Here is a 13608-nt window from a genome sequence, read left to right on the forward strand (position 1 = left end):
GACCCCACTGGTCACAGCACACCAAGACGATTGGCTCTCGTTGACCACCACCCTCTGGGTCCTTCTGCAGAGCCAGTTCCCCAGCCAGTGGATCATGGGGACATCAAGGCTGCAGTTAGCCAGTTTAGCCAGGAGGTGATCATGGGAAATTCATGAAAGAATATGTCTGATGTTGGCTCTATTATGTTCTATCCCCTGTTGCAGATATATTATTCAGTGCTTTCGATCAGCTATCCAGAATATTTGTTTGATCGAAATACCATTTCTTTTTTTAATTTAGGTACATCAGAACAGCAGTAGCATGGTGTAAAAGTGTGAATGGAGAGAGAGGCACTCCTACATATGCTCCAGGCCCCATTTTGGAGGAGAACTGGTACTTAATTATAATTACCATTATTTACTATTCAGACTGTTAAACAAGATCACCAGAACTTTACATTTTAAACTTTATATGATGTATTTCTTGAGTTTGTGAAATGAAACATTTAAACTCATCAGTACGACCCTGCTGTAGCCCTGCCCCAACCCTACTCCTGTGAGGCAGCTGTACAGGGTGGCAGCACTCCATCCCCACCTGCTCCCATGAACCTCCTGGAACTTTTCAAAGTACCCCCAAGGATATGCATACCTCTGGTTGAAAACCCTTTTTCTCTGACTTTTCTCATAATTTTTTTACAAATTGCCTGCATACTTTTAAAATACTATACTGACACAAAACATTGTTTTGTAGTTGGTAGGGTCGGAAGGGACCCGAGCAGATCATCAAGTCTGACTCCCTGCCATGGGCAGGAAAGAATGCTAGTGTCAGACGACCCCGGCCAGGTGATTATCTAGCCTCCTTTTGAAGACCCCCAGGGTAGGAGAGAGCACCACGTCCCTTGGAAGTTGGTTCCAGTTGGCTTCCTTATTTTGTTTTCTCCTTTTTTGTACTGAAGTTAGAATGCTTATTGCAAGAGCAGAATATAAATGTTACAAATGCCTTATTTTGACTGCTTAAATATGAAACAGAGGAACTGAGCTAAGAGTCAGGCATATTAAAACCAATCATTTCCATAATGACAAAATTGCCAAAACCCCAACCTGTTGAGCTGCATCCTCACTTTCTCATATTGGGAAGTGCACAAATAGCATGGTGCTAATAACTGTTACACAGATGTACTGGGAAGAGTGGATGATGCCTTTATACATTTACCAATTTACTGCTAAGATATTTGTATCACTATCCCCTGATTGTGTTGCCATCAGAGCACAATGTCCTATGCTCTACAAAATCTGTAATGTTCCACACCATCTACTTCTGTGTGAAGTATTATTGGTTATTGATATTAAAGGATTGCAGTCAGCATTACTATTGACACTAGTGGGGAAAATTATCTGTTTTGTTTACATTGTACCTGACCAGTCTGAGGTAGGTAGTAAGTCTACATGGTCCCTCTTTTCCCTTTTTGTGTGTATGTTTTCACATAGCAATGGGAGAAAAACATTAAACATAAAAAATGCAATAATATATAAAACTGCAATATGTGGGAGAGAGACTTAGGAGCTAATGTAGTAGTTAACATTTAAATGAGCTTTTAAAATTAACTAGGCTTCAAGCTGACATTGTCTTTTAAAAATATGCATTATTTCTTACAACTCCATTGCCAGTGCGCACACATGATAACGTTGGTAGAGGAAGACTCTTAGACCAAAATCCTAATTCTGCAAACAGCTGCCCATGTTTCGCATTTCCTATGTGAATAATACCATTGACTTTAAAAAATAAAAGGAAAGCATATTCATGAAACTTCATAAAGAAATAAAAACTGTTGACTAAAAAAATATATTTGAGAAACTGTATCTCCTTATATAGAGTACATTTTAAATTATCTTTTTCACAGGTCTGTTGCTGCTGAACTTGAGAAAATACAGAGATTTAACTGTATCCTTCCAACAATATTTTGATATTTTCAGTGTACATAAGGTAAAACCTTATTGGACAGTTTTATAATAACCTTATGACCTAGTCTTGCTCCTTTTATTACATAAGTCTCCCCTCTTACCTTTTTAAAAAACATTTCTGCTCGCATACATATCCTACCATGTTCTCAATGTGACACCACTTAAAATGCTAAAAAGCAGCAGAATGCATAGGAATCCTGATGGGGAAATGGCTGTCTTTACACACATTTGTATTTTATTTCTATCTGTCTCTCTCTTTTTTTCTTACAAAGGAAAATGATGCTGTTGCAGGGCACTGAAGTGCCTGCTCCTAAAGGAGGACAGATGTTGGTTGCCGGGGCAACCACAGGGGTCAGCTGACCGGAAGGGGGCAGGGCCTGGCCTTTATAAACAAGCCAGGTTGAGACCAGAGGCAGTTCCCCTCTGTCAGCCGAGGAAGAGAGAGCTCTGCTGGGAGTAGGCGGAGTTGAGAAGCCTGATGACCTGAGCAGCTTTTGGGTGAGGATACCAAGTACAGGAGCCCCTGGCAGGGATGGAAATGATGATTAGCCAGAGGGCTTAGGGGGCGAGTTTTAGCCAGGAGGCTTGGGTTTTGTGTTGCAGCCGATTGGCTTATGGTTTTGCTTTATCGTTACACTGGAGGACCGGGTGAGGCTGTAGGGGTTGGAGGAGGCCTCATGGGAGCTCTCCAGTAGTGGGGGTGGTTCCTGGTGCTGGAGAGGATGCTGCGTTTTGGGGTGTCCCGACCCCGGCCCCAGTGTGGGCAGCATTGGGAGGAGCCCGTTGTGGGCGCAGGCAAGAAGCCCCAGTGGGGTGTAGGACCCAAGAAGGGGGTCTGGGGGCCAGGTAAGGCTGAGGCCACCTGAGCCCGGCTTGTGGGAAGCCCCAGTGGGGCGTAGGACCCAAGAAGGGGGTCTGGGGGCCAGGTAAGGCCGAGGCCACCTGAGCCCCGCTTGTGGGAAGCCCCAGTCAGGCGTAGGACCTGGAAAGGAGGTCTGGGGGCCAGGTAAGGCTGAGGCCGCCTGAACCCCGATTATGGGAAATCCCAGTGGGGCATAGAACCCGGAAAGGGGGGTCTGGGGGCCAGGTAAGGCCGAGGCCGCCTGAGCCCCGATTGTGAGAAGCCCCAGTGGGGCGTAGGACCCAAAAAAGGGGTCTGGGGGCCAGGCATGGCTACAGCCACCTAAGCCCTGGCTGCGGGAATTGCGAGGTGTGAGAGGCCCCGGCGTGGGCTGCGGGAATTGCGAGGCGAGATGGGCCCTGGTGGGGCAAGAGCACGGGAGAAGCTAGGAGGCACAGGTGGGCATCACAGGCGAGTCCAGGGACCCGTGAGGGCACAGGTGACTGTGGGACTCACCTGTGGCCCAGAGGTTTGAGTGCGCCGTGTTACTGAAGGCAGGGCACGGACTAGGACATCTTAAGGCACCCTGCCAAGGAGGGTTAGAAAGGCAGCCTCCCTTCAATATTAACATCAAAGATGTGGCGGGCGAGATATCAAGGGTGCATTAAACCTGATCTGGCACGGTAGGTAGGGGGCGCTAGGGGAGTTCACGGCACCCCTAGGTCGCGTCCTGCCACAGATGCATGTACTTTTGGCCTGCTACTCACAATGAGCTTTCTCTATAGTTAGCAAGTACCTGAGTGTGGCTCTTGTGTTCATTCAGCTGCAAAAGAGTGTTTGGTGCTTCATGCGTTTAAAATGCTATACAGTTGTCTCTAAGCTCACTTTGGGTTTTGTTTTGTTTTTTCAATTTGCAGTTTTAAGGTATTTGCATCTCATAATCTGACATTCTGTGCTCCATTGGTATTGTTCCTTTTTAAGTACACTTTTTATGTGTAAGAAAAGTATTCTTTTTCTATAGATGAAGCTTTCTTGAAATAAGTTTGACATCCCTACCTTAATTTATTTGCCCACATGGGCCAGATGAGTGGTGTGAGGCTGGTCCACAGGCTAGATCAGGCCCACAGATGCTTTCTCCTGCTCTCCTTCCATCTCCCCCACCCTATGCTGGATCCAGTATGTGTAGTAGTTGTCCCTGTTGGTTCGGGACCCATGCTGCATGTGGTGGCTGCCCCCAGGACCCTGGCTACATTAAGCTGCCATGTTCAGCGAAAGTCCCAGGGCAGCCAGAGGTAGGCACTGACTGTGACACACTTCCCAGGCCCTGTAGACAGGGCTGGTCTGATGGTGCTCGTGAAGACCTATCATCCTGCCCCTAGTGCTCCCCTGGGGTGTGAGTTCACCCACACACTATGGCCTGCAGGCTGTATCTTTGACACTCCGGAACCAAGAGATTTTAAAGAGCTTGATCTCTTATTTTTTAACCTTATTTACTGACTGCAGCAAACAATGGCAAAATGACTGCAGAATGGTGATTTTAGAATATTTTAAAATAATGTTTCTATTATTAGGGGTAGAACAGTTTGAATTTTCCTTAAGAAATATAACCTCTAGTTTTACTGGAGAACAGCAGAGTTCCAAGCAAGACTGCAGCTGTGAAATGTGATCTACCATGCATTACCAACAGACTACCAGAAAACATCAGCTTACCTGAAGAAATTGGTAAAAACGGCGTATTGGAGGCTTTGGAAAAAACTTCTAAAGCCATCCAAGATATTGAATCATTCCTGTCCACCTCTGGGAAGTGAAGCTTGGACAAGGGCTTGAAAGACCTCCATTATTTATGGCCTGTTGTCCTGTAGTCTTGTGTATCCAGGGGTAGTATTGGGTGGAACGAAAGAAGGATCAGGCCTTAAATGAGTTGTGAAAAAAAACAGAAAATTCAATTTGACTTTCGACCAACTCCAGTAGTAGCATTCAAGCCTGCTAGGCTGAGAGAGAGAAGAACACGCAAAACAAATTGCTTTGTAATCTTGTTTTATGTACAGTGCTTCTTTTATTAGCAGTTAAATTGACTTAAATGTTTTGTACATCAACCGAGGTCATCATATAAATAAATGTTTTAAATGACGTATTTGGTGGTGAAGGGATTAGAGGGCCAGCCTCATTCAGCAACATTACAGTCTCAGATGCCTGTTTTGTTTTACAAGTGATTATGTGGAGAATCCCCACCTACGCTTGGTTAAGTATTCTGACTGGACCTGGACACGGTTTCAAAGTGCGTTTCAATGAATGAGGCAGACAAGATTCTCTGGGTAAATCCGATATCTTGTATAAGAGCAACTCCAATAATTGGAACAGTTCCTAGCAAGCTTGTGGGCAGAGGCGACTGGGTCAGGTGAGGCAGTGTCAGCCATGGTCCGTGCTGTTCCCCCACAGCGTGGTAACAGCGCTAGACAAGAAAGCCAGTCAGGGAGAGTGCAAACGGAGGTGGTCCGCGGGCGGGGGGAATGAATGGAGAGGCGTTTTCTGCAACGAATAATTTTCCCTGTTTCTTTGCGCCTGCTTCCCATTGAGGACTTTTTTTTTTTTTCTTTCAACTAAAGATGATCTGAAGTGCTCGGGGTGGCTTTGCCCTAAGCACTGGAAGCCTGGGGCAGGGAGTTTTACCTTGGGGGGCCGGCCCTGGGGAGGCTCGGGGCTGCGTTGCCGGGCAACCGCGCGGGAGTGGGGAGGAAGCGCTCGCCTCCGGCCGTTATCCCGGCGTGCTTTGCGTCTCGGCGCGGCCGCTCTATCCCGGCCGCCGCGTCTCGCTGGCGAGATGTGGGTCCTGTCATTGTGCTGCGCCCGCCTGCCGGGTCGCGGGGAGCGGCGCAGGTGGGTGCGGGCCGGACGGGGCCTCCGCTCCGCTCCTCTCCTCAGCGCCGTCCTTCCGTTCCAGCGACAACACGCGGGGGCTGGCGGCGGCGGCCTGAGGGCTGCGTCCGGGCTGGTGGCTGCCGTTACCTTTCCTCGGGCGGAGCGGGGGGGGCTGGACCGGAGCCGGCGCTGCTTGGGGCCCCTGGGTGGCGCTTGCCGGGACGCGGGGCTCCTGCCGGGTGGCGGCCACGTCTTTCTCCAGCGTCTCCATTCCCGAAGTGGGGTCTCGGTTTCTAGCTTCCGCGTGTCCTGGGGGCTGCTCCCGATGCGCGCGGGTGGAGGCTCGTGTCGCGGGAGCGGACTGGGAAGGGCGAGCAGCTGGGATGGATGGGCTGTGGGTTGCAGCCGTGCTGGTGTGGAAAGTGACCTCGGAAAGGTTGGTTCAGGTTAGTTGCGTTTCCTCTTCATTGTATTTGCTCCCCTTTTTTTTTTTTGGTAGCACTGTTATTTTTATAATTTTCAAGGTGTCTTTATAAGGCTGGAAGGGGCCAGTATCTGTGATGACTTTGAGCATCAAACAGACTCTGCTGTTTTCACTTGTTAGTTTTCATGTGTGTTTTAGAACCTAATACCTTACTGAGCAGGAGCACATCTTTTAGAGAGAGAGATACTCCATGTTGATGTAAAACAAGGGAATTTACTACCTGCCTCAGCAGTCTGTCCCAACAGTCAGTTCCCAATTTAAATTTATCTAATTTCCACTTTCACCCAGTAGGTTTCCTTATGTCCTTGTGTGGTGATTTAAAGAGCCTTCTAGGGTTAGGTATCATTTACTACATATGCATTTCTAGCCATGGATCAAGGTACCCTTTTTGTTACTAGATATACTGGTAAAATGCATCTGCTTGTATGGCTTATCCCTGCTTTCTAAATCTTTATCAGCAAAAACATGTTCTGCTGACCTTTTTTGTTTTTTAATTTTATTAATAAACCTAATTTATCAAATAAATTTAACGTTTAAAGATTCATCCAATCCCCAAAAACAGTGGTTCCCAAACTCTGACAGATTGCACACCACCATTTTAAAACAATACAACCTTAAGCACCACCAGCAAATTTTTGTCATATAAAGTAATTATAATAAATCTGTTAATATGTACCACAGATTGGTAACTGCTGCCCTAAAATATGCATAAAGACAGATGTTTGCCTTCCATCGTTAGTGCTCCCTTAGCCAAAGTCAGTGTCCACAGGAGTCCTTGTGTACTTTTCATCGTCTTTCAATCCCTGATGCTTCCTTTGTTTCAGTCACTGTTCAGCTTTTGCATTTCTTCATTGCTGTATGATAATTCAACCCCCCCCCTTTTTCCTCAGAGTTCTGCATGATCTGAATCTCGCTAACTTCTAGTCATCTCTGTTTTTAAATTTTTAAATTTATTCCAAGTTAGGTCTTAAGTGTTAGCACAGTAAGAACTTGCACTTTCCTTCAGCATTCAAAAGAGTTTCTCAAACTTTCTGGTTTCAAAGTAGGAAAAGATTCTTTTTAGCACATTCCAAGAGTTTCCACCACATTTCTCAGTAAGCACCTCTTTTCCTTGTCCCTTGTATAACTGAAATGATAGGATGCCTTTTCTATTACTAACATTTCACAAAGTGTTTTTTTTTTTAAACCAGTTAGTTATTTTAGGGGCTTTTCTTTCAGGGTTTTGCAGTTGTGATTCTTGCTAATCTTGATTTTTATAGTAGGTTTTTGCTAGTATAGAAAAGCTATAAATACTGTAACTTAACCAAGGTTACTATACCAGCAATATTTTAAATGAAAGGTAGGCCTAAACCCTGTCCTTAATACACTAACTAGGCTAAAATCCCATAAGTCTATCACTGTAAGGCATATTTTTCAGGTCACTTATCATTCTTGAAGGCCTTCACTGAACCTTCTCCACTTTGAAATAATATTGTTTTTATGTGCACATAACTTGATGTTTCTAGTAGTCTCACCAGTGCCATTTGCAGAGATAGTATCGCCTCCGTACTTCTGTTTGATGTTCCCATAACATGAAGTAGGATTTTCTAACACTTCGGTAGAGAGGATGCACAAGGAGGTTGACATGGAATGAGAAGAGTATTTTCTTTTGCATATCAGTTGGATGAATCTTAGTTCTGAAATGTATTTTGGGGAATTTATTTCTGTATATGCCGCAGCTATTTTTTAGGAATACCTTTGTGTATATAATACAGCTACTCTTCACTTAACGTCGTAGCTACGTTCTTGAAAAATGCAATTTTAAGCAAAATGATGTTAAGTGAATGTTACGTCACAGAAGTTACCTACTAGCAGGCGGCAGCCAAACGTTATAACCGAATGTTGTGTGACTTTAAGCGAGTATGTTCTCTAATAGATCAGCAACATCATAACAAAACAACGTTAACTGGGACAACATTAAGTGAAGAGTACCTGTACTTACTTAAGGATCTTCAATTGTAGAATTTCTGATGGGTTTTGTTCTTTTGTTGCATCTGTTATTGTGATTTGTAAATGCGGGTCAGATTTCTCTTCTGTTGAGTGGAATGAATTAATACTTAAAGCAGTAGTCTGTTTGGGGGGTTCTCTGTGGAAAAGGAAAAATGAAAACACTTTCAAAATATTTAATATTCAGTCTGAAACTCACTTATTGTGAGGCTAAAATATGGTTCCTGGTTGCTCTGTCGAAAATGAAAGTGTACATGGAGCTTTTTTAAAGGATCGTGGGATTTTTGCCGCCTTTATGTTGATGTGTAAAAAGTACAACTTTCATTGTATTTCTAGCAACTCTGCTTGCCTGGAGGTGGTGTGAGTGAAATGTGATCTGCTTCTGTAGGTATAGCAGTTATTTTTATCTTAGTTGGTGATAACCTTGCAAGGGTGGCCTGGTCTAATAGAGTGGCTGTAAATTGATTAGAATAGATCTGAGGCTACATTCATCCTTGCTTAATCCCATTTTTTTCATGTTTTGCAGTTGGATTGTTACACTTTAATCATGTCAGATCCCTGTATACTACTGTATTTACTTGTTAAATGTGGAGGGGAAACCTCCTTGTCTAATCATGGGGGGAGAAGCCCCTCATCTTACAGTTGGGCTGGTAGCTGCAGTGGCTCCAACCCCACACCATGGTTGGGGCCAGATCCACAACAGCTACCTGTGCCTCTTCTACCCCTTTGCTGCACTTCTTACCTTTGCTGTATACCCAGCAGGCTCTGTCCTTACTGCAGGCTGGAGCAGGGAGCACATGCTCCAGCCTCAGCCCTGTAGCAGCAGTGCTGGCTCCGAGCCACTGTTGTGAGGCCAGGCTGGAGCAATGCTCAAGGCCCCAGGCTGCAGCAGGGACAGAACCTACCAACAAGAAACAAAGGTAAGATGGGGTGGGGGAAAAGAAGGGCCCTTAGGCTGTGGGGAAAGAAGTGGTATGGAGGAGAAAGCGGACTGGGGCAGCCACAACGGGGAGGGGTAAGTGGGGGGCAGGAGACAAGCTGCCTACACTTCTCACTACCCATGCCAATGCGTCCCCTCACCACCTGTGCTCCACTGTTCCCTCCACTGCCTGCCCCCTTACTGCCCTATACTGCCTGCCCTACCACCTGCCCTCTACTGCCTCTTCTCCACCACTACTGCAGCCCATTGTGTGCACCATCACATACCCCCCACTACCTGCCCCATTACTGCCCCCCCTCATCATCTCTTCCCTCACCTCCTGCAGTATAATACATTTATAAAATTTCCATGTATAGAATCTAATTATTGGGGAGTCATCTTAAATGCAGGGTCAGCTTGTATTCAGGTAAATATGGTAATTTTGTTTGATATCTGATTAAATTCAGGGCTCCATATCAACTCTCATACTTTAAAAAAAAAAAAAAAAGTTTTATTATAAAAGCAGCATATGTTCTTTCCCCCCTCATTTTGTGTTTTAATGTGTTAATAAGCTTGCATGCTATAAAGGTGAAAGTTTCCTGTGGCATTATTCACTGATTCTGGAACTTCAGATATCTCAGTAGCTGCTTGAATCATGAATATTTTTGTTTCTTCATATTGGGGAAATTAGTGGATTGTCAGTACTGTACAAGAATTCCAGAATGTGCCATAGTATTGCGGTTATTGTGTTTGAATTGAATATTGTGTTAAATATGCCATGGACAAGGAGGCTCTTAGAGTCCGGAGGTTACTTTGCTCATTGGTATTAGGCTGGAGTGGGGGGCTGTGTTTGTATATTTGTTTTTCCTGTGTTGCTTTAAGGCTGAAATGGATAGATTTTAGTGGATATTTATAATAGATTTGAGGCTTAGGTTGACTGCTTGCCTTTGTGTACAGTTTTGGGATTTGGCTCGCTAAAAATAGGGCTTAATGTATTTTTTGAAGACTTAGCCTTCTTGATCAGTAGGTGTTCTTATGTTGAACTTTTTAATATGTATCAAAACCAGTTTATCTTTAATTGATCTTTTTCTCTTTAATTTTTGCATTTTTCTTGTATGTAGTCTGACTTCCTGTTGGAGCAGTAATTTGCGATCACACTGTGTGATATAAGATGCCTTGCTAGTTATAAATGGGTTCCCATGTTTTTCGTTGGATGGATTTCCCTATTTCAGTTGGCATAGGATCCCCCCAAAAGGTACCTAGTGCATTAGCTGAGTTGCTGCTGCTGCTTCTGCTGTTCTTTAGAATCTTTCACAGTTCTTCTCTGGTCAAAGTGATGTTACTTCCTATTTGGCTATAATATTTGTCTGAGAACTAATTGACTATACGTTAAGGAACTGAGGATGTTGATTCCTTCCCTATTTGGTCTTGTATCTTTTGCTTATATGTTTCTGGAGGGGAGATTTATAACAGTTTTGTGTTTTGTAGCTGCTTACTGTTCCTTGGTTTGATTTATTCAGGTCCAAGACAAGTTGTCTGTGGTCTGACATACATTGCCTGGAATTTGACTGGACTGAGTTCAAGCAGGTGCAGATGCAGTAAGCTGTGGAGTGGAGGCCAGACTTTCTACTGGAGTAAGTGTGTGCAATTCCAATGAAGTAAACAAAGGCTGCATATACTCATTGAAATTATCTGGAAAAATTCTCCTGGGCTTGTTTTCCTGGTAGAAAAACTCACCCAGAGATGCCTGAAAAGAGATTTGAATTCTGAGCCCTTGAAGAGGGAAGACCTCACAGAGCTGAGGCTACACAGCCAGGGGGCCCCTGTGCACACATTTTGGTCTGGTCTGCAGACTCCCTCAATCTAGCCCAAGACAGATAGTAGCAGTCCTGATTGGCTGACCCAAACTGCTCAGAGTCAGCTTGTGTCTCCGTGCAGCACAATGTGGAGCTAGTGAAGGGGGCATGTTCTGCTCCCTGCTTGACTGAAGCAGTAGAGTGCAACCCAAGCGATACACATTGTCCCAGCTGTGGGGGGGAAGCAAAGTGCCCTGGGATGCTGGCAAACTGTGCTGTGGCTTCTTTCAGAAGGAAGTGTGCACTGACATTCGCTGTTTTAGGAGAAACTTTTCCAGAAGCAATTGAACCCTGTTTGTTCCTGGGTTATTTTTCTCTCGGAACAATATCTGTCCTCTTGTGGTTTATACTGGGACATGCAGCAACTCTCTGTGGTAGGGCAGTTGGGGTGCCTGCTACTTTAACAGGTCAGGCAGCCTGAGAAGCAGGTGTGGGCCAGTGCTAATGGGTAGTCAGCTGATCTAAGAATCTGGCAGGTGAGGCTCGACCTGATAGAGGGGCTCACCTGACTCAGGAGGGAGTCATCTGACTCTGGAGGAGCACTAGGCTTAGAGCTGGTATAAGCCCAGGCCCTGAGATGCCCAACAGGAACATCTGGGAGCCTCCTGAGAGAACTTCTCAGCAGGGTGGCTGCAATTCCAGAAGGTCAGCATGGAGGATAACACCCGAAGCAGTCCAGAGGTCTTGGTAGGAACTAAGGGTCTGGAGGAGGTTCCTAGGCACCCAGGCTAGGGCCCAGGTGAGTCCAGAGTGAAGGGCTCAGCGTATAAGACCTATTGTGAGGCCTGGGAGGAGTGCAGATCAAGGGGTTCGGTACATAAGAATGGACCTGTGAGTGAGTGTGGACTGGTAGGCTGGAGAACTGATGCCAGTAGAATCTTGCTGGCCTGCTAGCGGGGCCGGGGGCCAGGGGCTAAAGGCCAGAGGTGGTCGCAGTGGAAGCCAGAAAAGGGCCTAGAGTTCTCAGCTGGCCCAAGGTGCGGCCAGGGCCTAGGAGAAGCCAAAGGTACAGGTGTGGCCACAACCAGAGGAAGGGGTTGGAGAAATTGAGGCCCTGATGAGGATGGCTAGAACAGGGCCGTTGGATGTAGAAAAGGGTCCGAGACAGCACTGAGACCAGGAGAACCGGTGATAGGAGAGTCGGGGCCAGAGGTAGCCTGGAAGGAGGAGAGAGCTGAGCCTGGAAGGGGACTGCATGAGAGCCAGTGAGACCAGGAGCTGAGAAAGGGAGAGAGCCGGGGTCAAGGGAGCATGGAGGGGGTGATATTGGAAAGGGGCCAAGGAGCTTGTAGCCAGGGTTGTTGGACAGGGACAGCATGACTCTGGGGATGGAGGCTAGGACCTAAGCTGGTCCTGAATATGACCAAAAACTGCACCCTACTGGGGTTTAGGGTCACAGTAGTGGGGCTGTTTGTGGCAGAGCAGTCCCTAGAAAGTGCCACCAGGAACAAACCCCAGGGAAGGACAAGTCTGCGATCTGGCAGCCCAGGGGGAAGTTGAGCAAGCGACTGAGAGAGTCTGGCAGCCCAGGGAGTGGCTGAGTGAGGGACCAAGCAGTCTGGAGACTTGAGTGGGACCATGAGAGAGACCAAGTAGTCTGAGGGCCCAGAAGGGGCCTATGTGAGAGACCAAGAGGTCTGAGGGCCCAGAGGAGAACTGTGTGTGTAGGCATGTGAAAAGAGAATGTCCACAGTGATACCATCTGTGAGGCATGGTGTAGGGAAGGTATGGAGGCATGCAATTAGCCCGTAAGGCAAAGAACCACCACAGCTACCAGGTGGTTATTAACACAAGACCAGGTCTGGGAAGCCCTGGGAGAGCTTTTATAAACAAAAAAACATGAAGGTATGATGTGTGAGTGAAGGGGGGAGACTGTTCCCAGAGCGATCAGGGCAAAAAAGGAAATTTTTTGAGCCTCCAGGAGCTTACAGCCACCCATGGGGATGCAACCGTGCTACACTCTCCCAGGAGAAACAATGTCTCTATATGGCCAAAGATGCATCTGTTTACCCCCCTGGTAAATTTGGCTCCCATTGTGTTTGGACTTCTCTGCAGTGACTTGGTGCTCAGCATGGAAACAGTATACCACCTAGTATGTCCTGCTTCCTCAGTTCATTCCTGCCAAATCCAGGAAATTAAGTAATGTGCCTGCTTTAGGGTAGTGCATAACACACACCCAGGGCTGTTCTCAGGCTCTCTGTCTCAAGCATGCTTATTGGTAGACACTCAGAGCTGTGTTTAGAGAAACTGCTTTACCTAATTTTCTTGGGCTTGGCTTGAGGAGAAGAGGAGATACTTCCTGGCAGTACTCTAGGACTTGGCACAAAAACACTGTAGACCTGCCCTTACTGTCAGCCACTATTCCCAAATGCAAGTCATATATTGAGGACATATTATGAATTGATATAACATCCAGTCTGATATGAAAATCATGTAAATGTGGTCTTTTTAGCTGTTTCTCAGCGCTTTCTTTCTCCTGTGCAGTGACAACTGCTTTGTAAAAAAGCTACTGTTGAATTGGCAAGAAAATGGTTCATTAGATGTTTGGGATCAGTTGTTTCTAAGATTGGAGTTTTAATTCTATAAAATGCAGTATGTTTCTGAATAATCTTAAGAAAAAGTGTGTAAAGCCTGCAGAACCGCAGAAAATGGTTCATGTCCACCTGATTCTGAACACTCATGGTTAATGGTCTCTAAACTTGACCTACTTTTTCTTATGCAA

At 45.9% G+C, this 13608-nt stretch overlaps 2 protein-coding genes across 3 annotated transcripts in view; both read left to right on the forward strand.

The window, feature by feature from the left end:
- The window catches only part of CUNH5orf34 (chromosome unknown C5orf34 homolog), a 17529-nt gene extending 12617 nt beyond the window's left edge, over window positions 1-4912 (forward strand). The window contains exons 11-13 of the mRNA XM_019517897.1: window positions 281-373; window positions 1881-1921; window positions 4397-4912. Of these exons, the coding sequence (XP_019373442.1) occupies window positions 281-373; window positions 1881-1921; window positions 4397-4590 (328 nt within the window). The 3' untranslated portion in view covers window positions 4591-4912. The remainder of the gene's footprint in view (window positions 1-280; window positions 374-1880; window positions 1922-4396) is intronic.
- A 632-nt stretch (window positions 4913-5544) lies between these two features.
- The window catches only part of TMEM267 (transmembrane protein 267), a 31672-nt gene continuing 23608 nt past the window's right edge, over window positions 5545-13608 (forward strand). Inside the window, exons 1-2 of one of the 2 annotated variants that reach the window (XM_019517899.1) lie at window positions 5545-5659; window positions 10551-10664. The gene's annotated coding sequence lies outside the window, so the exon portion shown is untranslated. Of the gene's footprint in view, window positions 5660-5854; window positions 6088-10550; window positions 10665-13608 lie in introns of those variants that run through there. The other variant, XM_019517898.1, reaches the window with a different exon arrangement.

Source organism: Gavialis gangeticus, unplaced genomic scaffold, assembly GCF_001723915.1.
Source record: "Gavialis gangeticus isolate Ggan-Ray unplaced genomic scaffold, GavGan_comp1, whole genome shotgun sequence".
NCBI lineage: Eukaryota > Metazoa > Chordata > Crocodylia > Gavialidae > Gavialis > Gavialis gangeticus.